The sequence below is a fragment of the Melanerpes formicivorus genome, unplaced genomic scaffold (genome assembly GCF_026170545.1).
Source record: "Melanerpes formicivorus ecotype bairdi unplaced genomic scaffold, bMelFor1.0.p_v2 SCAF_30, whole genome shotgun sequence".
Taxonomy (NCBI): Eukaryota; Metazoa; Chordata; class Aves; order Piciformes; family Picidae; genus Melanerpes; species Melanerpes formicivorus.
The window spans coordinates 7,812,492-7,837,216 of NW_027142382.1; the positions used below are offsets into that span (position 1 = coordinate 7,812,492).

At 44.4% G+C, this 24,725-nt stretch overlaps 1 protein-coding gene across 4 annotated transcripts in view; it reads right to left on the reverse strand.

The window, feature by feature from the left end:
- Nucleotides 1-401: 401 nt before the first annotated feature.
- PDE9A (phosphodiesterase 9A) overlaps nt 402-24,725 on the reverse strand; it is a 55,544-nt gene continuing 31,220 nt past the window's right edge. For all 4 annotated transcript variants that reach the window (XM_068155199.1, XM_068155200.1, XM_068155201.1 and 1 more), the window contains 11 exons: nt 21,256-21,337; nt 18,909-18,983; nt 15,851-15,937; nt 10,718-10,822; nt 9,528-9,610; nt 7,412-7,568; nt 6,076-6,189; nt 5,317-5,421; nt 3,357-3,485; nt 3,078-3,173; nt 402-1,356 (listed from right to left, as the gene is read on the reverse strand). In XM_068155199.1, coding sequence (XP_068011300.1) covers nt 1,306-1,356; nt 3,078-3,173; nt 3,357-3,485; nt 5,317-5,421; nt 6,076-6,189; nt 7,412-7,568; nt 9,528-9,610; nt 10,718-10,822; nt 15,851-15,937; nt 18,909-18,983; nt 21,256-21,337 — 1,084 coding nt within the window. In that variant the 3' untranslated portion in view covers nt 402-1,305. The remainder of the gene's footprint in view (nt 1,357-3,077; nt 3,174-3,356; nt 3,486-5,316; nt 5,422-6,075; nt 6,190-7,411; nt 7,569-9,527; nt 9,611-10,717; nt 10,823-15,850; nt 15,938-18,908; nt 18,984-21,255; nt 21,338-24,725) is intronic.

Consider the following 24,725-nt stretch of genomic DNA (forward strand, 5'->3'; position numbering starts at 1 on the left):
TACCTGAAGGGATTCCACAGGAAGGGTGCAGAGAGACTTTTCATAAAGGTGTCTAGCAATAGGACAAGGGGGAATGGCTTGAAGCTGAGGGAGACTAGGTTCAGACTAGATCTTAGGAAGAAGTTCTTCAATTCAAGGGCGATGAGACCCTGGAATAGGCTGCCCAGGGAGTTTGTGGATGTCTGCTTCCTGGGGGTGTTCAAGGCCAGGTTGGATGAAGCCTTGAGAAGCCAAATCTAGGTGAGAGGTGTCCCTGTCCACGGAAGGGAGGTTGGAGTAGATGATCTCTAAGGTCACTTCCAACCTAAGCCATTCTATGATTCTGTGAAAACATTTGTCGTCAGAAATGTAGGCAGCCCTCACGTGAGCACCATTGCAAAAGAAAACAAGTGCAACACCCCTTTCAGTAGAAGAATATATTATTTAGCAGATCAGTTTAAAAGGTTTTAAAAAAAACATCTGTACATATTTAAAGATTTTTCTTGTTCTTGCCTTTTGTTGTGGTTGTTGGTTTTTTGCATCCACCAGGATGAAAATATGCTTGCACAGTGGTTTCAGCTTTGTGCTCCCTTCTTTGCTCGTGCTGAGGGATCCCATCACGTCTAGCTGCACCAGGCCACAAAGCAGCACTGCCAGCTCCTTAAGGTTTCTTTGAGTTTCTTCTAGTGTACAAAGCAAACAAAAAAAAATTGTATCCCACTCTGCTGGGCTTCTGAATGTACTTGAACACTATAAAGTTCAGAGAATAATACAGAGAAATGTGTCATTAGGGCCTCCTAGGCAAACAAAAATATATGCCAGGTCCCCCTGTCAGAATACAAGCATCTGCTAAGCTATGCTGTAGTTAGCATACTGCTGTACACTCACAGACAGTGTTTTGACTAAACCAGCATTTTCCTTCATTTTTAGATGCCAGAGGATCATTTTCCAGAAAAGGCTTCTTAGCTAAACTCTGCTCTGTCTCTGCAGCTGCAGTCAGTGTGGTCACAAAAAAGGCAAATCTACTGACGGTCTGAGCGGCGCGGCAACCTGTGCAATGTCCACAGAGGAAGTCCTGCTGGGGGGTGCTGTGGTGGGCATGCCAGAGAGTCCTTGGTGACCAGCATCGGCAGTGCCAGTGAGGGCAGGCTGCAGGCTGTAGACAAGGCACCCCAGCAGGCAGGCAGGGCATCCCTGCATGCCACCTCTCCACGTATATGGTCCCAGCTGGATTGTGATGTAGCCACCACCTCTGTTTGGCAAATGCAGCATTTCTCTAAACCAGAATAGCCTTAGGGCTTATGTTTTCTCAATGACTTTTTAGTCTCATTTGTCAGTGCTGCTGGTGGTCAAACTTTCACTTTTCTTTTGCTGCAACTGAAATGAAAAGCAAAGCAGGATTAATACTCACACAGTGCTGCTTTCCACTGCTGTTGCTGTGAACTGAACACTCACTCCTGCACAGATCATGTGCAGCATCTCTCAGGAAAGAGCAGGCAGCAGCTTGGTATATCACACAGGCACCTTTCCACCCAACAGCTGAAGGTGTATGTCCTAAGCAAACAGCACTCAGTCTTTATCTGCCATGCTAGGCTCTCAAACTATTAACTAACTCTTTGTGTTTCAGAATATTCCTGACTTTGGGCAGCTGTTTTTGTCCAACCCCTTGTGCCAGTACAACATAATTAAAGCTCCATCAGGTTGTATAAAAAATCTGTTTTGACAGCTTCTGTAAATTGGAAGTAACATCCCAGCTCAAAAGATGAATAGGACTCAGAAAGCCTGACACTCATATCTGAGTTGTTCTTTCTTCCTTTGAGAAATGCTCCTCTCTAAACAGATGAATGTCCAAAAGACTTTCTTCTTTATAACTTAGTGTCCTCAACACATGTGCCCTTTGATTAGCCAGTCTTAGTATCACAGAATGTTAAGGGCTGGGAGGTACCTTGAAAGATCACCCAGTCCAACTCCCACTACCAGAGCAGGATCACCTATAGCAGATCACACAGGACTTGTGCTGCTGATGAGCTTTTCCTACAAAGCACTTGGGAGAAGGTAAGAGCTACACCAGAAAGCTACTCTTCTCCTCACCCAGTCAGGGATGATCACATGAATGAACTTTAATCAAATAATATCAGTGCTCCAGGGCACTGCCCAATTTATTTTAATGATGGAGTGACTGATAGTATCCTGTCTGTACAATAAATGTGTTCATGTCAGAAAACCTCTAGATTATAATGTCATTTGAATTGCTTTTGTTGTCTGTCTGGGCATGCAAAAGAAATACTTGAAGAGGCATGCAAGGAAGGCATGCAGGCCCAGTGTCACAGGCTGCAGGGTGCTGCAGGAGTTGCACCAGCACGCCAGCTGCTGCACTGTAGGCACCAGGCACCTGTTTACAGTGCCTGAGCCTTGGTCTCTGCCCTGCCTGGCTCCTCAGCTAAGGCACTCATGGCCAGAGACAGCAAGTGTGGTTACATCCTACCGTTCTTAAGCTAAGGGTCAATGTGAGAGAAACTCTGTACCCAGAGATCTCTACTCAGTCCAGGCCATAAAATGGCTTCATTGGTTGTGTGTTTAATCCTGCTGGGTGTTGTGTATGGGAGAGTAATTCCTCATAAAACTTCAAACACATCCTTGATAATAGATATGTGAGTGGAAATTTCTACTGGGAAAATAAACTTACGCACTGGTGCTTTAGTGCCTTGAACTGCCTAACCCCAAGGACATTTTGTTGCAAGCTAGCCCAGGCTAGCTCCTTCACAGGGGAAGATAGCTCCCTCCAGGAAGAAGTGTTTGCTGGTGTGTTCTGGTGGTTATATCTGGGTTTTGTCTCTATGTCCCTGCCTTGGAAGCAGCTCCCTTCCCATGGCTGTACTTGTGTGGTGGCTGCTGGACTTTGCAAGGACACACTCTGGTGTAAGTTTGCTGCTTGTGGTTCATGCCTCTCTCCAGCCAGGTATAATCAATGTGTTTCTCATCACCATGATTATGCCATAGGCATTGCTACTATTTCAGAATGAAGTTGCTATTAAGTTATGACGTTTGACTTATTCAATCATAATATTTGCTTTATCAAAGAGAGATTTAGAGCTCACCTCTTTCATAGCATCATCTATCTGTTTTAACTCCTCATAGCGATCCCTGGATTCCCAAAGGGGCTGGAGCATCACCTCCTCCACTTCTGGGAACAGCTAGGTGAAAACAAGAACATCAACACTTCCTTTTGTATTCATTCACCCGTACCTGCTAGCAATGGGGTGAAAGGCAGGGTGTGAACTGTACATCCCTATTTCCCTGGCTTACTAAACACTTGTTGGAGCAAACAAGAAAGCTCTTTATGCCTCCTCTTTAGCTTGTGGCCTTGAGTGACTTACCTTTGTAACTGTTTCAAACATGGGGATCAGAACAAACTTCAGGAAGCCAATCTGTGCTGTCGGCTTGGTCACTTTATCGCGGTCCATGAATGGTGCCACTGGAAGCCCTTCAGATTTTTCTCGGTCACTCTGGAACAAACCCAGAGTTAATCAATGTTAATCTAGGCTAGAAGCCTAGATTGGTAAGGTACCAAGAAGGTCAGTAGCTAAAGAGCAGGAGACTTTGGATACAAATCTTAGTGGTACTTGAAGACAGCACAGAGTAGCAATATGCTCCCACTATGTGAATGCAACCTGCTTTGTTATATGCATGCATCTGAATAAAGAGCACTCCCTTCAGTTACACCTGCACAGGGCTGGCATGAAAGCATTCACCTCCAGGCTTACAGGGCAATTAGGCCACCTGTTTCCCTTTGTAAATCCATGGGACTCGTGAGGTAAAATATTTCTGAGCATTCAGAAAGGTGGTAATGGCTTTTGTTGCTCTGTAAGAGAAGGTCTTTGATTCCCTCATCATTCTCCAGAGAGTGCTTATTTTCAGGTATTCAACCAGAAATTACATATCCTTCTTCATTAGTGATTAAAACTAGTTTCAGCTAGCAAGGTCAAATGAGAACAATTTCATTGACTGCAGTGAGTGGAACAACTTCCTTATGAGGAGAGACTGAGGGAACTGGGTCTCTTTAGCTTGGAAAAGAGGAGACCAAGGGGTGAGATCATTAATGTTTATAAATAGGTAAAGGGTGAGTGCCAAGAGGATGGAGCCAGGCTGTTCTTGGTGATGCCCAATGACAGGACAAGGGGCAATGGGTGGAAGCTGGGCCATAGGAAATTCCATGGAAACATGAGGAAGAATTTTTTCACTGTGAAGGTGACAGAACTCTGGAACAGGCTGCTCAGGGGGGATATCTCTGGAGATATTCAAAACCCACCTGGATGTGTTCCTGTGTGACTTAGTCTAGGTGATCCTGCTCTGTCAGGGGGTTGGACTAGATGATCTTTTAAAGTTCCTTCCAACCTCTAACATTCTGTGACACTAAGCTACATATCTGACCACATAGCTCCCTGTTTCTTTGTGAGTTCAAAGAGGTTGCACGCTTCACATGCAAATAGGTATGCTACAGCAGACTGTGTCTCTCAATAGTAGGTCTTTCACTAGGTAACCAAAACCAATAAGGCACACAGGACACTGCAATTTTGAGTAAAAAGCTGCAGATGCAGTCAGCAAGGAGTGTTTCTGACACATCATCAGAGGCCTCTGTGTCTTGTGAGAAGCCCTCCCCAGCAGGCATCCTATCAAGGTATAAAGAAAATGCACAAGAAAGCTCTGGCATCTCATCCTCAGAGTATTGCAGCTGTATGTCTCCTGAGAATTCCACTGCTGCTGCATGTACACAGCACATGGAAGCTCATGTGCTGGAGGCAGCTGAGTGCTGCTTTTCAGGGATCCTTGTTTTAAGCTATCAGAAACCGTGTCCAGCTGGGAATCCAGTGAGGAACAATGGTCTGAGGAGCTTAAAATCTGACCTTGCACACCTCAGCAAGTTGTCTGCTTTCTCTTTAGGCAAATGTTCACACAGAGTGAAATTTATCTAAGCTGGTTCCTGTGTGACATGTGATGTATTTTACTTGACAGCTTTCTCTTGCCACTGCTCTTGTCCTCAAAAATTATATATATGTCAAACAAACTTGGAAGACTGTGACTTTACACAGAACAAGCTTCAATCTGCTAGCACTAGGATTTCTAAGTCGCTATTGTCTTTCATCTGCAAATTACAGTCAGCTGCATTCACTTGCTTTCTGAACAGCTTTTCTTGCTGACATCCTTCTCACACTTCTGTCAAAGAAGCCTTTCTGTCCTAGAGGCAGATCAGGCTGTCAGACAGCAGAGCACCTGTAGCAGAGGTGGGATTCAGGAAGAGCAGCAAGTTGTGCAGTTACACCTCTCTCTCATTCTTACCTGCATAAAATATTCCTCTAGTAAGCAATCTACCCAGGGCTCTGCTACTTCCATTGGGCGGACTTCATTGGAGATATCACAGCATTTTATCAGTACCATCTTCAGCTGAAAGAGGAAAACACTTTACTGCTGCAGCCTTATTGCCAGCCCTTTTCCCCTTATCCAGAACCTGTGTCTTTATAATGCAGTGGGAGGTAATGTATATTCAAACAGAAAGGACAGTAGGTCTTAAATGATCTGGATTATTTACCATTCTCTCAATTACCCTGTTTATATCCTCTCTCTGTCTTGGTTTCCCTGTCAGTAGCACTGGGATGTATCACAGTAGGACATGATCTTATCTGCTGCATGAGGAGATTCAGCTGCAAATGACCATGAAGTTGTCTGTGGAGCACTTAGAGGCAGTGGGGAAGCTTCCATGTGCATCAAAGACGATTGGATTATGAAATATAGAAGACTAGAGTTTGTACTTTGGTGGATCCTTTTTACCTCTTGGTAATGGATAACAAGAATTTGTATCCTGACAGAGTAATTGGCAAATTTACTTTTTCTTGATGAGAATCCAGGATTTCTAAAACTGGAATGATCTGTTTCACACAGAGCACTTCCAAATTGCACTTCTTTGTGGTGGGGCAGAGGATCTAAGAAGGATTTGGTTTTGCTAATGTATATTGACTCTTGGGTTTTAAACAAGCAAATGTTAACCTACAAGCTTTCACACTGTGCACAGAGAATGAATAATTGACAAAGCCTCCTTACACAGGTCATGTGTTCTTCATTGGAGTAATCAAAATTCTCCATTTTTTCCTTGAAAGAGTCCAGTATTTCTGCATGTCTCGCCATGTCTGTAGCCAGGATTAATGTAATTATCCCCTAGCAAAGAAAACATGTTCACATATTAACTTGACATTCTTCACAAAGTCTGCTCTTGCAGAGCCAAGCATGGTCATTCTTACACACAAAAGTCCTCAGATCCCTCACATTGTTGACATTGAAAGGGCAAGTTTCTGACTTGAAACTGCCAAGCAAACTGGAAGAGAGTTATAAAGAGCTCATGGTATAAAGATCATGGTTGGATCAATCTTTAACACTGGTGTAATGTTCCAGAGGCATCAAGGGTTTTCCTTCCTGATTGACTAATTGTGGAAAAACAAACTGTACTTCAGGATGTTAAAAAAACCACGCTCTGTTGGCCAGGATCCACTTTTGGCTCCTTGGAGAGCACTATGGGTTTTGTTGCTGACTCTTAGTGACCCTAGGAAGAGGCAGAGATCAGTAGAAGTGGATGTCCTCTGTGCTCATTCTCTTTGAGTTAAGGGCTTTGAAACACACAGATGCAGCCAATGTGTTAGGAACTCTATATCCTCCCACTAGGCAGAGTTTATGATAGGAAAGCCTGTAGTTAATTTAAAGCTGTGGGTTTTCATGCAGATATATCCATTTGTGGCCCACGCCTGATTCCCATGCTCTAGCAGAATCACTAACTTCAACCAGACTGGTATTTGAGCCCTTACACTGATCTGCCTTTTCATTGGGTGTGTAGGGAAGGTGCAACATGGCAACTAAGACTGAATTTTGGCCTTTAGTGTTCTAATGGGCATTGTAGCACTGTTCACCGTCTGAGAGGAAACTATGGCGATTCCTAGCCCACTAGAGTCTCTTCCACAACAGTACAAGTGCTCTGCTATTGTCTTTTCCTGCTTTGAAGCCCCCCTTAAAATTAATGTCCTCTTAAAGCATAAACTTTTGCCTTGAGAGCTTAATTTTTTTCCCAGTCAGAGCCAACCTGCTCTCTCTCTAGACCATATCCACATATATATATGTGTGTGTGTGTGTTGTGTATAGATATGTGTATATACGCTCCCAAAATAGAGGGTTTAAAAGTCAGGATATATTATTTCTCAGCAAGCCATTCCAGGGAGTGCTGTTATGGAAAATTTCCAAGAATTCCTCTTGGATCCTTTCAGTGTGAGGGGCTTTCTGAGTCCTTCCCTCTAAGGAGGATGATTCACTCGCATTGCGCAGCAGGGAACTCTGCACATGCTTACATCTTCAGGAACAGTTTGCAGAGCACAGAGGGGAGCAGCATTCATACCTGTCTTATCTGTTTGAATTGGTCCTGGTTGACATTGGAGAAAATGTTGTACTCTGGCTGAGAAATGATCTGAAAAGCCACAGCACAGTGGTGGTTCTCCAGTGGGGAGATGTCATTGTAGCGCACCGCGAGCTCCGTTCGTGCGTTGATCTGATAGCTGCCGTGAAGGAAATCAGTCAGAACTCCTGCAGACGTGCACCAACTGCTCTAAACCCCGCTGCTTACTACTGTTTATATTCTTTTCAACACTTGCTCCGTTAGCTGCAGTTTGGTTTTTGATTGCTAATACTAACCCAGATTTCTACAGAAGATAGACAGGCTGGAGAGTTACGCAGGGAGAAATTCAATCAAATTCAACAAGGCCAAGTGTAGAGTCTTGCATCAGGGAAAGAACAACCCCATGGACCAGTATAGGTTGGAGAAGGACCTGGGGTGGTTCTGGTGGATAGAAGGGTGACAACAAGCCAGCAATGTGCCCTTGTGGCCAAGAAGGCCAATGGTATCCTGGGGTGTATTAGAAGGTAGTAGATTCTCCTACCCCTCTACTCTGCCCTGGAATATGTCCAATTCCAGGCCCCTCAGTTCAAGGACAAGGAACTGCTTGAAAGTAGCCAGATGATGGAGTGGAACATCTCCCTTATGAAGAATGGCTGAGGGAGCTGGGGCTCTTAGCCGGGAGGCGACTAGGGGCTGACCTCATTAATGTTTATAAACATGTGAAGGGCGAGTGTTGGGTGGAAGGAGCTAGGCTCTTCTCAGTGATGTCCAACGACAGGACAACAGGCAGTGGGGGCAAGCTAGAGCACAGGAGGTTCCACCTGAACATGAGAAGACTTTTTTTCCTTGTGAGGGTGACTAACCACTGGATTGGGCTGCTCAGAGAGGCTGTGGAGCCCACTGGAGACATTGAAAACCTGCCTGGATTTGTCTCTATGTGACCTACTCTAGGTGATCTTTCTCTGGCAGGAGGGTTGGACTAGATGATCTTTTGAGGTCCCTTCCAACCCCTGACATTCTGTGTATTCTGTGTACTTGTAGGCTCTTGGTGGGTTTGGTGTTTGGGTTTTTTGTTTGTTTGGTTGGTTGGTTTTTGTTTTAATTTTGTTTGTTTTAATTTATTTTACTTTATTTTATCAAGTCTGTGTATCTTCAAATGACATAGAACAAGCACAGAAGGAATTGTCTGGGCTTCATTCAACCCCCACTAGTGCTGATGGAGAGATTCTCACTGATCCCAGTCACAACTGGGTTCTGCCCTTATTTAATGAATGGCTACAAATAAATTAGATTCTCTCTCTTTCTTTTCTCACACACACATGCATGCAGACACAAGTGTCCAGAGGTCAACAGTTCTAATTTCCTCATGTCATAATAAGCAGAGTAATATGCACTTCAGGATTGACAATTAGGAAATAATGTGTAAGCTGAATCACCCTTTGCATTTTAGTGTAAAAATTCCATTTCAGCTGATGGAGCTATAATCAATTATGTCCTCTCTCTCAGCTGTGAAATATTTTACCTCATTTCTCAGGAGTGGAGGGAAGTAGAATGGAAATCTGAAAAAACCACTTTCCTGACATGGCCAAGGACAGCTAGCAACCCCAACCCAGACCTGAGTTTTCTACATGAAGCTCTGCTTTGGTCCATGTGTGAGTGAAGAGCAGGGCACTGGGGGAAGGTCCAGCTCAAGCTGTGAGAAGGAAAACTTAATCCACTAATAATATTGCTGTCTACAACTACCTGAAGGGTGGTTGTAGCCAGGAAGGGGTTGGTCTCTTCTCCCAGGCAAGCAGCACCAAAACAAGAGGACACAGTCTCAAGCTGGGCCAGGGGAAGTTTAGGCTGGAGGTGAGGAGAAAGTTCTTCACAGAGAGCGTTGTTAACCATTGGAATGTGCCGCCCAGGGAGGTGGTGGAGTCACCGTCCCTGGAGGTGTTCAAGAGGGGATTGGACGTGGCACTTGGTGCCATGGTCTAGTAGTCATGAGGTCTGTGGTGACAGGTTGGACTTGATGATCTTTGAGGTCTTTTCCAACCTTGTTGATTCTATGATTCTATAATAACAGCTGCTGTTGCCTTCCCAGTATAGCTGAAGACAAAACAAGAGGCAGGCTTACGTATTGTTGTAGCCTGGATGGTCCAGGTCATGGCACACCGCTGCAGTCATGAGAATCAAGATGTCAATTTGGGAAAATTTCTCCTGTAAACCAGAAAATATTAACACACTATTATGATTTCTACATTTCTACCTCCCCTGTCCCCAGGCAAATCTGAGCAAAAGGAAATATTTTTCTATAGATCAATTTGCTGCACTCAATAAAGAGAATTCTGCTGTCCATTCCACTACAAATGATTCAGATTTGCCTTTGCTGCATTAAATAACAGCAGCTCCAAGAAGGCAATTTGCTTGTAACTTGCTTTTACTGGAGAGATCATATAAAGGCACTGAGATATTAGCACAGTCTTCTGTTCATTTAAGCACCCTGATTAGTTAAGGGAAGGCTGGAAGATAGTTTTGTTGCCATTATATTCTACATGAATTTAGGTTATGAAAAGAGGGAGAAAAAGGAAACATTGTGTTCCCAAAGCTCCTGAACAGGATGAGCTTTCATTAAAGCAAGTATTTCTTCATATTTTCTTCATTTCTCTTACTGGCAAGAAAATAGACTTAAGCCAGTAACTAGATGTTTAACTATGGGGAAGCAAGGTGGGGTTTCAACAGAATAAAACTGGTTTGTACAGAAGTGAAATGAATATATAAACACAGGTTATCCAGCCCATGAAAATAAGCAATGCCTATAATCCTGGACAAAGTACAGGTCAGATTTGAATCTTGACACAGTACATGCAAGTCATTATTTGCTGTAGCCTACCCAGGTGCAAACAAACATTTGGAGAAAACCTTTTGTGGGAACATTTTAGCGTCACAGATGAGGACCATATCCACAGACTGCAGTTCAGCAGGCTCCTGGATCTGATCCACAGATATTTCATGCAGAGTGTCATAAGTTCTCCAGTGTACAAATTTGGGATATCCAGGAGGCGGAGGTAGCTTCCTAGCAGCCTCAGACAGCTATGCAGGTTCTTAGGGTCTGGGGTGGGATGACTGGGTGGGCAGTCAGAGGTGGAAACACAACAACTCTCCTCAAGTGAGCTACTGCAAGTGCGACTACTGGGAAGCTCATCACTTGCCAGAAAGATGGTGGCCTATTTTTCAGGAAAGGTGGTGCAGGTGTCATTGTGCTCAGTGGATGAACACGTGCCCCATGATGGAAATGGAGTGATCCTATTGAGGAGGGGGTGATACCTGGAGGCTGCAGAGTGAGATCATGCTGTACATCATCTGGGTCACGCAGAAGCAGTGTCGGAAATTATGAAAGGGGTTGTTCCTGTAATTGTCATGAATGCACAGCTGCAGAGAGAGGGAATGAAGCAGTCAGAGAGAGGGAATGAAGCAGTCAGAGAGAGGGAATGAAGCAGTCAGAGAGAGGAGAGCTCTTTCTTTATGAAAAAAATCGTTACACAGATTTGCTGAGCTCCCTGGAAGCACTGTATAGCCCTACAGGAGCCCTGTGGAGCCCAGTATTATCCTCTGCTAGGACAGAGTGACAGCACAAAGCTCTCTGACACTCCCTTATCTTCCTGGGGGAGGGTGAGAGATTACTACCTTTCAAGAATTTGTCAGATGGTGAAGCTCATAGCAACTTTTCTCTCAATACCAGCTATCAATGAGCAAACACTCCAGCACAGCTGCAAGTGTATCTCAGTCTTAAGACAAGGCTCTGCTCTCATCCTGATTTTGCATTTCAGCCTGTGTGGTGGTTACATGGTGACTTTAGGGTGTGTAAAGTACTCAAAGTACATCCCTATTCCCCTCTCTCACTGAATGTAAATTACAGTTCTGAAATCTTTGAAGCTGAAATGCAGTTATTATTTCATTTGCAAATGCTCAGAGCTGACATTTTGGGAGGTGTTGCTTGGCAAAGTGAGGATGTGAAGGCACATGTACTAGCATATCTTTGTGGATTTCCAGCACTAGGCATCATGGGAGAGATGTAGCCATACAGGCATAAGGCACTGATCTTTCTGTGGTTTAACCTTCCACAGATCCTGGCTATGTGCCCTTCTTACAAATGCAGGCCAAAGCTTGTCTTTCCACATGTCTTTGCTGTGGTCAGCCAGGCCAGCTGAGTGAGGCTAGCACAGCTGGGTTAACACGTCACAGGCATTCTTCCAATGCACTGGATAGTTTTTGATATCCTGTCCTGCACAAAACAGCCAAGCATCAGCAGCCTTGCTGGACCCCTTCTGCTGAGTCCTCTATAGCCTGGACCCAAGAGAGTCCTTATGCACATGCTTCAGTTACTGAGCCCAAATTAATGACACAGACAGAATTTCTGTCTCCTTCTTCAGCTAAATAGTGAATTTACTTCAAGAGTCCTCAAGCTTCATCAGGATCCCTTCAACCTGGGGTATAACTTTTAGGAAGCCTCAATGCACTGAATGAGGTCAAGGGGTCTTCAATGCTTATTCAATATCTGGGGACTTCATTGCAAGAGTTGTTCATACCGTTCTGCAGCAAGTACTTTGGAAATGTGTGATACTTTTAAAATTAATAACCAATTAATAGTTAATGGCATAACACCGTTGACAGCCAGGTACATAGGCACTGAGCAGTATCTCACAGCCTCCACATGGACACCATAGTCATATCCTGTCACTCTATGACACTGCATAGATGTAATATATACATCCAGCAGTGGAGCCCAAAGCATCCCAGAGGACTCCTGACTCAGAGCATTGAAGGGTTGTATTAGTCATCTTTTCCTCCCCTTTCTGGAACATTTCTGTAACCACTGGATATGGGAGATAGCAAGCAAGCATCTGCCTGACTTGGCTGTTTCTTGGGGGTTTTTCTGCAAAACTAGTGTTTAAGAAAGGAAATCTCACCCTGTCTTACCTTTGTAGAAAACACATAATAAACTCCCCTCAGTCAGAGCAAGGCTGCCTTGAATGCTAGTGGAAACAAATTGCTTGGAGATAGAAGCTAGCAGGAAGCTGCCTGCAGTTCTATGTGTGGGTGGCATGTTGATGTGTGTTGACATATCACCTTGTGTTCCCATGTTTTCAGGCTGTGAGACAGGAGGAGGAAATTTTCTGTTTTATCTACACTGTGCTAGCCTTGATTGTATTGAGTTTCATCCCAGCACTTCTGCTCAGCTGCTTTATAAGGTAAATAATACTGAGCTTTTCATCCACCTTCTTTGGGGAGATATTTCCTAGGTCTTGTTAATTTTTTATCTCTCCCTTAATGTAATCAGACAGTTTTTCAGAAAAGACTTAACCAGTCCTGGGCATAAGTTCCAGGTAAGCCTTATGCCTTCTATGGAGACAACAGTTCATTTTATCTCTTCTCCCAGTCACTGATCAGCCTAATGCCTTGTTTGCTTCAGCCAGACGCAGCACACCATGCAGTGACTGTCACTGCCTAGTAGGTGCTGGTGCTCAGGTGCTTTTTGCCCTTGCTATACTTTGATATGATGAATCCAGTGGTTGCTTTGTGTTTTCTAGACACCTTCTGAATTAGTGAAATTCATTCAGGCCATCCTGGGAATGTACATCAAGCACATAAACCAATTCCTTCTATTCTGCCCCTACTCTTCAGGTAATTAAAAGAGGTTAGTGAGATATAATGCTTTGTTACAGGAATCATATGAAACCTCTGTAAAATGAACTTCACATCATGATATTTTCAGTTATTGTTTCAACCCATTTATCAGTTAGAGATGTAAGTTGTGTAAGCCATCATTCAGAATCACAGAATATATCCCCTTGGGAAAGACCTCAACGATTACTCAGTCCAACCACTGAAAAGTCAACACTAAATCATGTCCCTAACCTCCAGAACCACACACTGCTTAAACACCTCCAGAGATGATGACTCCACCACTGCCCTGGGCAGACCACTCCAGTGTTTGAGAACCCTTTCAGTGAAGAAGCATTTCCTAATATCCAACCTAAACATCCCTTGGCTCAGCTTGTAAACCATTTCCTCTAGTCCTGTTGCTTGTCATCAGGCAGAAGAGACTGGCCCCTCCTCACTCCAACCTCCCTTCAGGTAGCTGTAGAGAGCAATGAGGTCTCCTCTCAGTCTCCTCTTCTCTAGACTTGACAACCCCAGGTCCCTCAGATGCTCCTCATAGTTCATGTGCTCCAGACACATCCTTCAGGGTATGCCTAGATCCTATTTAAACAATTCAACATACCAATCATATTTACTGTCCTACAGTCCTCTAGAAATATGATGGGTATTTCTGAGAGAGCAAATTTATTCTGTAGCTTTTTAGCAAATTCTTTCCTATGCTCTCCCTTGGACCTGATAACCTCAGGTTCTAGTTACTCTCATATTTCTTCTTTAAGCATTTTGCTTTTGGTATGATTTCATCTTTACCATGTCTTGCACCTCTACAACATTCTGAAGATTCAAGACCAAGGAAAAGAATGTTATTTAACTTCTCAACAATTCCTTTTACTTCCTGTCTTGCTCTTCTACTCCTTGTGATTTAGGACTTCTAAATCATAGAATCACAGAATCATAGTATCAGTCAGAGTTGGAAGGGACCACAAGGATCATCTAGTTCCAACCCCCCTGCCATGGGCAGGGACACCCCACACTACATCAGGCTGGCCAGAGCCTCGTCCAGCCTGGGCTTAAACACCTCCAGGGACGGGGCCTCAACCACCTTCCTGGACAACCCATTCCAGGGCTTCACTATTCTCATGGGGAAGAACTTCCTCCTCTCATCCAGCCTGAATCTCCCCACCTCCAGCTTCATTCCATTCCCCCTAGTCCTGTCACTACCTGAGATCCTGAGAAGTCCCTCCCCAGCCTTCCTGTAGGCCCCCTTCAGATACTGGAAGGCCACAATAAGGTCACCTCAGAGCCTGCTCTTCTGCAGACTGAACAGCCCCAACTCCTTCAGTCTGTCCTCACAGGAGAGGTGCTCCAGCCCTCTGAGCATATACCAGATCAACAATTCCTTTTACTTCCTGACTTGCTCTTCTACTCCTTGTGATTTAGGACTTCTAAATGACAATTGCATATACCAGGTTTTTGGGTCATGTCTGAAGACACACATCTTGTCTCCCTTTACAGTAGGTACCAAGAACATTCACTAGAAATGAACTGCTTTCAATAGTAGAAAACTCAGCAAACAAATGTGAAACAGTGAAAAAAAGGTCATCTGTTACCACAAGAGTGCAAACATTTGCTGAGGTGCTTAGGTTTTAAGAATTTGTATGGATTGTATAGATGACTGTTTTCAGGGGGATAATAATAATAATAATAATAATAATAATAATAATAATAATAATAAAACAACCAGGTTGGAAGAGACCTTCAAGATCATCGTGTCCAACCCATCAACCAATCCAACCCACCCAAACAACTAACCCATGGCACCAAGCACCCCATCAAGTCTCCTCCTGAACACCTCCAGTGATGGTGACTCCACCACCTCCCCAGGCAGCCCATTCCAATGGGCAATCACTCTCTCTGTGTAAAACTTCCTCCTAACCTCCAGCCTAAACCTCCCCTGGCTGTGTCCTCTTGTTCTGGTACTGGCTGCCTGGGAGAAGAGACCATCATTCGCCTGTCTACAACCTCCCTTAAGGTAGTTGTAGAGAGCAATAAGGTCACCCCTGAGTCTCCTCCTCCCCAGGCTAAGCAACCCCAGCTCCCTCAGCCTCTCCTCACAGAGCTGTGTTCCAAACTTTGTTGCCCTTCTCTGGACTCATTCCAGCAAGTCAACCTCCTTCCTAAACTGAGGGGCCCAGAACTGGACACAGGACTCGAGGTGTGGCCTAACCAGTGCAGTGTACAGGGGCACAATGACCTCCCTGCTCCTGCTGGCCACACTGTTCCTGATGCAGGCCAGGATGCCATTGGCCCTCTTGGCTGCCTGGGCACACTACAGGCTCATGTTCAGCCTACCATCAACCAGCACCCCCAGGTCCCTCTCTGCCTGGCCACTCTCCAGCCACTCTGACCCCAGCCTGTAGCACTGCATGGGGTTGTTGTGGCCAATGTGCAGAATCTGGCACTTGGATGTGTTCAATCTCCTGCCCTTGGACTCTGCCCATCTGTCCAGCTTGTCAAGGTCCCTCTGCAGAGCCTCTCTACCCTCCAGCAGATCAACTCCTGCCCCCAGCTTGGTGTCGTCAGCAAATTTACTGCTGATGGACTCAATGTCCTCATCCAGATCATCAATAAAGATGTTAAAGAGCACAGGGCCCAGCACTGATCCTTGGGGCACACCACTGGTGCCTGGCTGCCAGCTGGATGTGGCATCATGCAAGTAAAGCTAATCTCATGACTAAATGCTTTGTTTATTTTCTTAAATTAGAAAATTTGCAAATATTAGGAATTTTAAATACTTACCAACCACCTCTTTAACGTGATAGGATTGATGTTGAAGTCTTTTACCAACCCAAGGTCATGGTACATATGCTCCAAACAACTCAGCATCTGCAGCCAGGAACAGATAGGTTGTTGGCTTGGTAAAGATCGCTTTACTTTATGACACATTGCAGAGTGAATTTCCTCCTTGCAAAGCCCACTTATTAAGAGGAAAGAAAGATACTCAGAGGTTGCAAAAGGGGAGACACAAAGCTTCTGAAAGCTTTTGCATTAGACATGTCGCTGTAGACTTCATAGGTTTTGTGCAGGGCTTTGAATCACACCAGCTCTCTCTATTGTAGCACTTCCTTCTCACAAAAGAACTATTGCCATTTTTCTGGTTCAGCTGACTCCAAAGGCCCTAACAGTACAGAAATGGATCAGGCTCCAGCTGTAAAGAAAATGGCAGTAGAAAACAGACACTCTTAAAGAAACATTCATTCCAGGTAAGTGCCAGTATCCTCCTTCTTTGTGAATTTTTGCTGAGTTCCTTAATCCACTATCTTGGACTTCTTGTTTAACACCATGAAATAGCAGCAGGTTTATGACCATCCACTCCCATGGGTGAATCTCACTAGCTGAAATGCAAAGGCAGGCTCATCTTTTGAGACAACATCTGCTCTGTGGTAAGAAGGTGGATGCAGATAGTTTAGCACTACCACTCCTGCTTAATCTTCCAGGTTTGGAAAGGTTGTAAAAGACAAGTAATGACAATTTCATGTGTCTGGGCACTTAACAGCTGCCACTAGTCAGAAATCAACAGACTTCCAAGAGTTCAGGAGTTTGTGTGTCTCCATTCCTATTTCTGAAGGCAATATCTGCAGGGGATGAAATTTACTCGTTGCATTACAGGTCTTAGACTGTAGCCTGATCTAAGAGTTTCTACCATGATGAGTGTAATGTCACAGATATGGCCTTGGAGAGGTTTTTAATTAGGTTTCTGTTATTTAGGCTCTTAAAAACTCCCCAGAAAATTATTCAATCTAATGAAATTGTATCTGGGGAGCACACACAGTTCATCAGTAATAAGAGGGTTGGTTTTTGCATCATCCAAACAAGAAGGAGACATTCTTGCAGTACTTGAAGGACTATGTCATAAGCTGAACTGTGCTCAGATCACATGGCCAGCATTTTGCTGCAGACCACCTTGTCTGGTTCCCAGCTCCTGAGGCAGAATGGATAATTTGCAGCAGTTTCAGGGAAGATTTTCTGAGACAATAAACTTGATCTGGAAGGGCTGAATTACTCTCAGAAATGCCTGTCTCTCTCCAGCTGTTGCCAAGAGAGCTTTGAGTAGTGAGTGGCAGAATGACTGAGACCCAAAGACCCTGCCCCTGACCGTATAAGAATTTCAGTTTTGATTATTATCTTTCTTGGCCAAGAGCAAAAGCCTTAATATTGAACTCTACTAAGGCTTAAAAGTGGCATTAAGAAAGAGAACACAAGTTTGCTGCATAGCTCTCTTACAGAGAGGCAGAGCACAACATTATTCATTTGCTTGCAGAAGACTGTGGTTTATACCCTGCTGTCCCACACTGAGCATGTGGGCAAGTGCTCATTGCTAAATAAGCATTGACACCACTGAAATATTCTAAGTAAAAGTAAACCAGAGGTAAAAGGAGGAGATAAACCTGCAGAGTGCCTAGCTCACCAGATTTTGTGCTGTGTCTTATTTTTAAGCAGCACTCCTCCTTCCTCACAGGGCATGTCTAATCTGCACCCTCTTGTTAGCCTTTTTCCTGCCACCATATAGTATTTCCTAGTACTCTGAATGAATTACTGTGCTAAAATACTATGCTTCAGCATGCAAGAATCCGTGGAGACCTTTTTTTGTCTCTCCTTATACTTTCTTAAGAGTCAGAACAACAATCCAGCAGAGTTATGGTCCACCTGGAGGGCCATAATTCACTCTTGATGTAAAGACCTGACAGGCATTCAAAAGCTGGGGGTGAGCCCTTTTGCCTGAGCAGTTGTATGGCCACGATACAGAGAAATGAGGCTGGAGAGGAAGCAGCAATTGCAGAGCACCAGCCTCAGGTTGCCATGGACCACACATGGGAAGCTCTGACAGCCTGTGTGAATAGGAGATGGACCTAAAGCCACCAGAGAGTCCTTCTGCTGTTCTACCAGCCAGAAAAAATATCCTGAAGGGAACATGCTTTTCCTGTGCCTGCAGTATGGGGTATTTTCCCTTGTCATGTTGATCTACTGCTGCTGAGCCACAATGACTTGTGTGCACATCCAATCAGAAGGTAATTAACTGCTGCTGGGGCTGCTGCTAGAATCCTAGCAGGTGCTGCATAATCCTTCCCCTGGGAAAAACCCAACACCAAATCCCTACTAAATCCTTAAAACTCTGTCCTCCCATTCATTTTTCCTAGGTGAGATTTGCTCATATTTGCTCAGCCGAGTTTTATATTGTACTATAAATTGGCCATTACCGAAACATCTTTCTCCTTCATGCTTCTGCAAAGGTTTACACATGAGCCTTCCAGAGAACCTCCTGCAGTACAAGTCATGAACAATGAATAATACTAATAACAATTAAAAAAAAAAGAAGCAGCAGTAAGAAAATACCAATAGGCCTTGCATGCACTTTTGCAACCTCTTCAGAATGCATCACAGAAAAACCCTTATCTCAGAGGGTGTGAATCAATGGATGGATCTCTGCCTGGATTCACACAGCACCATGCACCTTCATCGATTTGAACAGGGTTATTGGTTGCGCTCTGCTAGGCATTGATTTAGTCAAATGAAATGGCCACTCACGTGGCAGCAGTGACAGTGCACTGGCTGTTGTGGGATGCTACTGGGAGGACATCAAACTCAAAATAAAGAGGGATTGGATTATGACAATTAGTGTAATCTATCTTGCATCTGTAGGGAAAAAGTACTGTATTCTGATGTGACATGGAGACAAAAGACAGAGGGAGATGAAAGGGCAGAAAAGGGGAAGAAGTCTGTAGACCATCTCAAAGGGCTTTCCTGGTCTTGCTGGCTCTCAGAAAGAGTGCTAACCCAGCTAACATGGCAGCCTTACCTCATTGGGCTCCCACAGCCAGACGTCAAAGGTTGGTTTCCGAAGTGCTTCTATGGTCTCCTGGGACAGCATGTACTGCAGACAAAAAGGCAGTCAGCGTGAGGGTTCTCTGTCCCAGTGTAGGATTTGCCGTTGGCATATCCATGGGACTCCTGGGGTCCCATTCACACAGGATTTAGCTGCATTTGCCACAGATAAAGCACCTGATCTCTCCCTTTGCCTGCCCAATCCTCCTCTCTCTCCCCACTTGTGGTCATGCCAGGATACCCACATCTGGTGGCCAGCAAGTTTCCAGGCAGCTTGCTGTCAGGGAGGTGGAGAGTTTGGGAGAAAAGGGAGGAGAGTGAGGGTGTTACAGTCAGGGTAACAGGCAGATTCTACAAGGGGATGCAAGGACACAGGGCACAGGTCCATCACTGGCTGCAGAAGATCATCAGTGACAATGCAGCCAGTCATGGCTGGGTGGTGTGAAGTGTCTATGCTTGTAGTGTTACATTAGCTGGTGGGCATGATAGATTTACTTTCAGATTATTTATGCTCTCATTTAGAGTATTTTTTCAACAACACCCTTATTTCCCAAGTGGTTGTCAGCCTGCAAGATTCAAGTGATGTTTTTTTATCATTATGCTCAGAGGTTTCCAATAAATTCAAGCTCATAGGCCAGCTATGAGTTCTATTAAAAAATACAGTAAAATACCCAAACAACCAACAAAATAATGTGGAGAGTTAAAAGACCAGGGGAGATTTGGACTCTAACAATTCATATTTTCGAGGCTCTATTGATCAGAGTCTTTCTGGGACACAAGCTGCTCGTAGCTTTAATTGCCTAATTTAACACCACTGTCTCTAACTAATTTTGTCTTACTGTACTGAGCAGGTGAACTAATCTTTCAAAGTCATCAAACTGCTGCTATTTAATCCAAAGGAGAATAGCACTGCAGATTAATTTCCTTCCTTGAAAAGCCAATGGTTTTTGCCTTTGCCTCTATAATGTACATTTAATATGATGTTCTGCAAGAAACCCATGGATTAGCAGTACAGATCTGTTATTTGGCAACACTGTTGTGATGTTTTCTTTCAGTTGCCTCATTGCTCCCTCATCTCACTGACATTGAACAAATCCATCACTTGACATCTGAGGACACATTTCACAGATCTGCCAGACAGAACCCAAAACTCCTATAAGCTATGGTGTAGGGACAACGTGGACTAACAGTTTACTTTGCAGTCAGTAAGTAGAATTCTTTTTTGCACTTGCTGTTAATTCAAGATCCTAATATCACAGCAGTAGATCAAAGGTTGACCTTTGACACAGATCAAAGGGAAAAAATCATTTGTAGAGCTGATACAGTTTATGAGAACATGCCTTAGTGTCAGAAGCACAAAGCCTCCTGGGCACAAGTCAATTAAAAGAGATGTAAGTGTCATGGTGCCTGCTTTAGAGACCTAGAGATCACTTTTGTTATGCAGAGCACAATAAAGAGCAGCACCTATCCTTTGTTGCTCTGTAAGGTCCTGAAGACAAATATGGAAGGATGCAGGTCCACATCACACACCTGCATCACATGGTGACCTTGAGAGCAGCTCAGACAGCTTTGATGTGTGCAGGTGAATACCCATGGCAACTATGATCTGCACGTGTGCGAGGATGTTTTGTCACAGTGTGAGCTGGCCACTGTGCAGACAAAATCTAGCAGCTTTAAACAGCTCCTGTGCAGACACTGCTGGTGCTAGGACCAGAGATCCTGTGTTCTTCATGATTTCAGCCTCATTTATCACTGTGGATTTGTACTTGCACTTGCCCAGTAGACATTTTTCTTCCAGCATTGCTTTTTCTCTATCAAATACAGTAAGTCATTTTCACAGGGCCAATGAATCATTCTGGAGACAATCCAATGTCTCATTTTCTCTTGGTTTCCCTAGGCTAAGCAGCCCCATAAATTGCTTTTGAAATTAAAAAAATAATCCATTAAGAGAAAGCAGACATCAGCACTATTTTTCAATTAGGGTGCATCATTACAGGATATTTTTGATTGTTTGCTCAGAAGACAGAGAATAAACAAATATGACTCGATAAAAGAGCATTAAATGCTGACGAATGCAAAACGTTCATTAACATTTCAAACACTAACAAGCTTTCATGTTATTAAAGACTACTGAGGATCCAAGTTTAAACCATTGCAAGCAATGAAAGGTTTTTTCATTGGCTTCCAGGGAGTTTTGGTCCAGGCCCTGGGTTTAGCATTACTAGGAGGTAGATGTCTAGGGAGCCATGCATTGTAAACAGCACTCGTTGGGATGGCAAGCCTGTGGTGGGGTTCTGGGATGAGCAAGCGTTGCGTGGTACCTTTGGATAGGATGGTACATCCCGCCAGGGAGTTGGCCTCTTGTTTTCATCCAAAAAGCTGTACTTGCAGGGACAGTTAGTCCTGAAATGAAATAATTAGCTCTTAATATAGTGGAAAGATAACCAGAGTGCCTCAGAAAGTGCTGGAAGTGCTCTAAGTAGACATCGCTCACACTCCCCAGCCTCTCCCTTTCTAATGTGGTATTGCTCAAGTGGTTTAAAAGTGTGAGCTTCTTTAGGATTTCCTCCCCTTGTGCAACACCAACATTACTCCTTCCCCATCTATTTGAATACAAGCAAGGAGCATCTGTCTTCAGGCCTGTATCCATGGATACCAAATCACTTCTGTTTAAACCAACTAACTTTCCTTTCAGTGGTCAGCTTGCTGTCTGTTGCAGGCATAGCTGTTTGAGGAGAGCAGACTCTTGCTAGAGGCCATGCAGAGCACCAGCTCTGGCATGCCTGTGCTTATTTACTAGCGTAGGCACCTACTGAGCCCATGGCTTATTGCAGCCCAGCTCCAGGCCTCATATAAGCTTGCACAAGACCATCTGTTTTGATGGCATGACCATCTTGCCTGATGCCCTTTAGGCAAGACAATGAGGCATAGGCTCATCAGACACAGTCTGCTTGACTCCCCAGTCCTGGAGGAAGGGAGTCACGGCCAGCAATTAGACATCATTAACACTTGCCTGGTTATTAACACCAGCACCTGTTATCTGCTCTTTTTTTCTTTGCATGTGGAAAAGCCAAGCTGATGTCATCCTGTCTGAGCAGAAGACCTTAGAAGCAGGAGGTGCACACCAGCCTTACTAGCTTTGCAGAACATCTAGGCTGCTGCATTGCAGAGTGAGAGCAGTTTCTTGCCTTACAGCCACAAGATGCACAATAGACCTAAGAGCTCTGTGACATCACCAGTGGCAGTCATGATGCTAACTCAACATGGGTCACACGGACTTTAATAACTCTCCTGTGAGGAGATCAGCTTGTATTTTGCATTTATCCCTGTAGCCCTAACATTTGGATTATCCATTCTCATTTTTCAAGCCTCTTGTCCAATGTAGTTGAAAGAAACACCAGAAGAACCTGGGCAAAATACTCCATTTACTTTATTCGTCCCTTCTAAAATTAGTTCCCATATCCTGTCCTACAACTCTTCTTAGTGCTTTTCTTCTCTGCTGGGAGTTGATCTTTTTTCTTTCCCCTCTTAACACTGAATCTCTCTTTTCTTTCCCCTCTTAATGCTGCTGTCTGCTATAATTTCTGATGATGTCATCTGAATCCTGACAACAAATTTTGTCAGGACAAAATCCTGACAAAAATCCTGTCATCACACAGTTTCTGGTGGTCACCTGGCTTCAACTGGCTGCCTTTTCCTGCCCTGTTTAAGGGTATTCTCAATTGGTGAAAAGCTGTCTTAATAATTTCTAAAGCTGTTTCCTCAAACCTCCACTCTGAGGGGTGTTAATAGGATAAAAATAGTGAGACTGGGGCATTCTGTGCCCTAATTGGAGCTGGCTGCCAGGGTCAATGGAGGGTCAGCCAACTGTCTCTGATTCCAAGCTGCAGCAAGACATCCTACCTTCATCCTACCACACTGGGGAACATACTAGAGCCAGGATGCATTAGACCTTTACCAATGCAAAACTGTGTCTGCAAATGATCATGATTTTAAATGACACCATGATGTTATTAGCACCTGTCGACAGTGAGTGCAAAAAAAACCCCAGCCATTTGAGGAGGTGCAAGTGAGGCTGCTTTGCTCTTCTGAAGAGAAGATGCACAACTGACTGTGTGATGACTTTTACAAACCTAGCTGTTCATCCTTACTCTGTCACTTGGTAATGTAACAGCAAATGTAAAAGTATGGGAACACACAGGAATACAGCTGTGTGCTGTGACATTTTGGGAGGAATATACATACTCACATGTACCCATCCACATCAATTAAATTTAGAAGTGATGCCTGATTGCAGCTGTAACACGTTATTTAGCAATGTTGCACAAGGGATGACAAGTCTAAGCAGGAACAAAAACATTTTCCCTTGCCCTGGGATTCCTTTGCTCTTCTCTCCCCCACCCCCAGCGCTTGTATCTCGCACCAGTGGGAGACAATTTGCTCAGCCACTCTGAGGTAAAGCACCCCTATGCTAGAGTCAGCAAGAACTGGCAGCATGGCACTTGCTGAGAAGTGGGCACTTGGGAACGTGGAATCACAGCTCATTGCTCAGCAGCTCATGATGGGGTCACCCTTAGCAGGCAGCCATCAAGGAGCATCCTCTCCTCAGTCTTACAGCAAAGAAAAAAAAGTGCTCTTAGGGTACAGACAATCGTGGGCAGACTTTTGTGTAAGAAGGAGTTTTTGTGCACTTGGGAACAGGAAGTCCTAGCTCAAGGCAATCAAAAAAACTCAAGGTATTCAAGAATAGCTGTGACAAGTAGCTGCCACACTGACACGGCCCAAAGTGCCGCTGAGCAGGGCAAGTTAGGCTCCCGCTTCCGTGAAAGCAGCTACGCGGTGTGAGCTCCAAACGAGCTATCTTTGCTGTCTGCGTCCAGCGCTAACTGCCGCTGACCACCACACCCACTTTTACACAGCTTTCCAGCAACGCACCACTTGCTGGCGCCTGGCTTTTGGCAGCTGTCTTATCTCACTAGGAGCCCTCAGTGAAGAGTACACCTCAGTGGGAGCTGGCTGCCCTGGGTAGATGAAGCACTCTGCATTCCTGTTTTTCTTGTTACTAGATTGTTGTTTATACTACAAAATACAGATTGTAAGGTGACAAGGTCTGGGACAGGAATGAGTCATGGCTTCTGCTAGGACAATCTCCTACTTCCTGATGCGTGTGGCGGCAACCAGGCGAGCATGGAGCGGCTGCAACTTTTTTGGGGGTTTAATTCCCTGTCTCCCTGTGCATCAGTGTAGTTGTAAATGAAGCTCTCTCAGCTCCCTACAACAGCTGAGGAAAAGTAAAGACACATGTAGGGCCACATACGTTATTCCCCCAGTGCAAACCAGCATACATGGTTTTGCATTAGCTGCCAGTCTCAGCTCTAATTTTTCTAATGGGATTTCCCCACACACCTGACCGAGAAACAATGCAAGTCACAAGGCGAGCTGCAGTCCGTCCTACTGGTCTAAATCTGGAGCAGATGTGAGGTTAAATAATGTTGCATTGCATTTATGCTAGTATGACAGCTGAATTTGGCCTTAGACCTAATAGCAATGTGTAACACTGTGCCTCCTGACATATCTGGAGAGCAAAATGTGTGAAAGCAAGTGATGATACAACCTAATTCTTTTAGCAAATCTCCCATTGCCCTCAATAGAAAATAGCTTTGATTGAAAGTCAGAGAATTTGACCTCAAACGAAGAACAAGAGAGTGGTTGTCAAGACAGCATACTCACATTTGCTGAGAAAAATCCCTTTCACCCACACTTTGAGCAATGCAGTATATCCCTTTCAGCA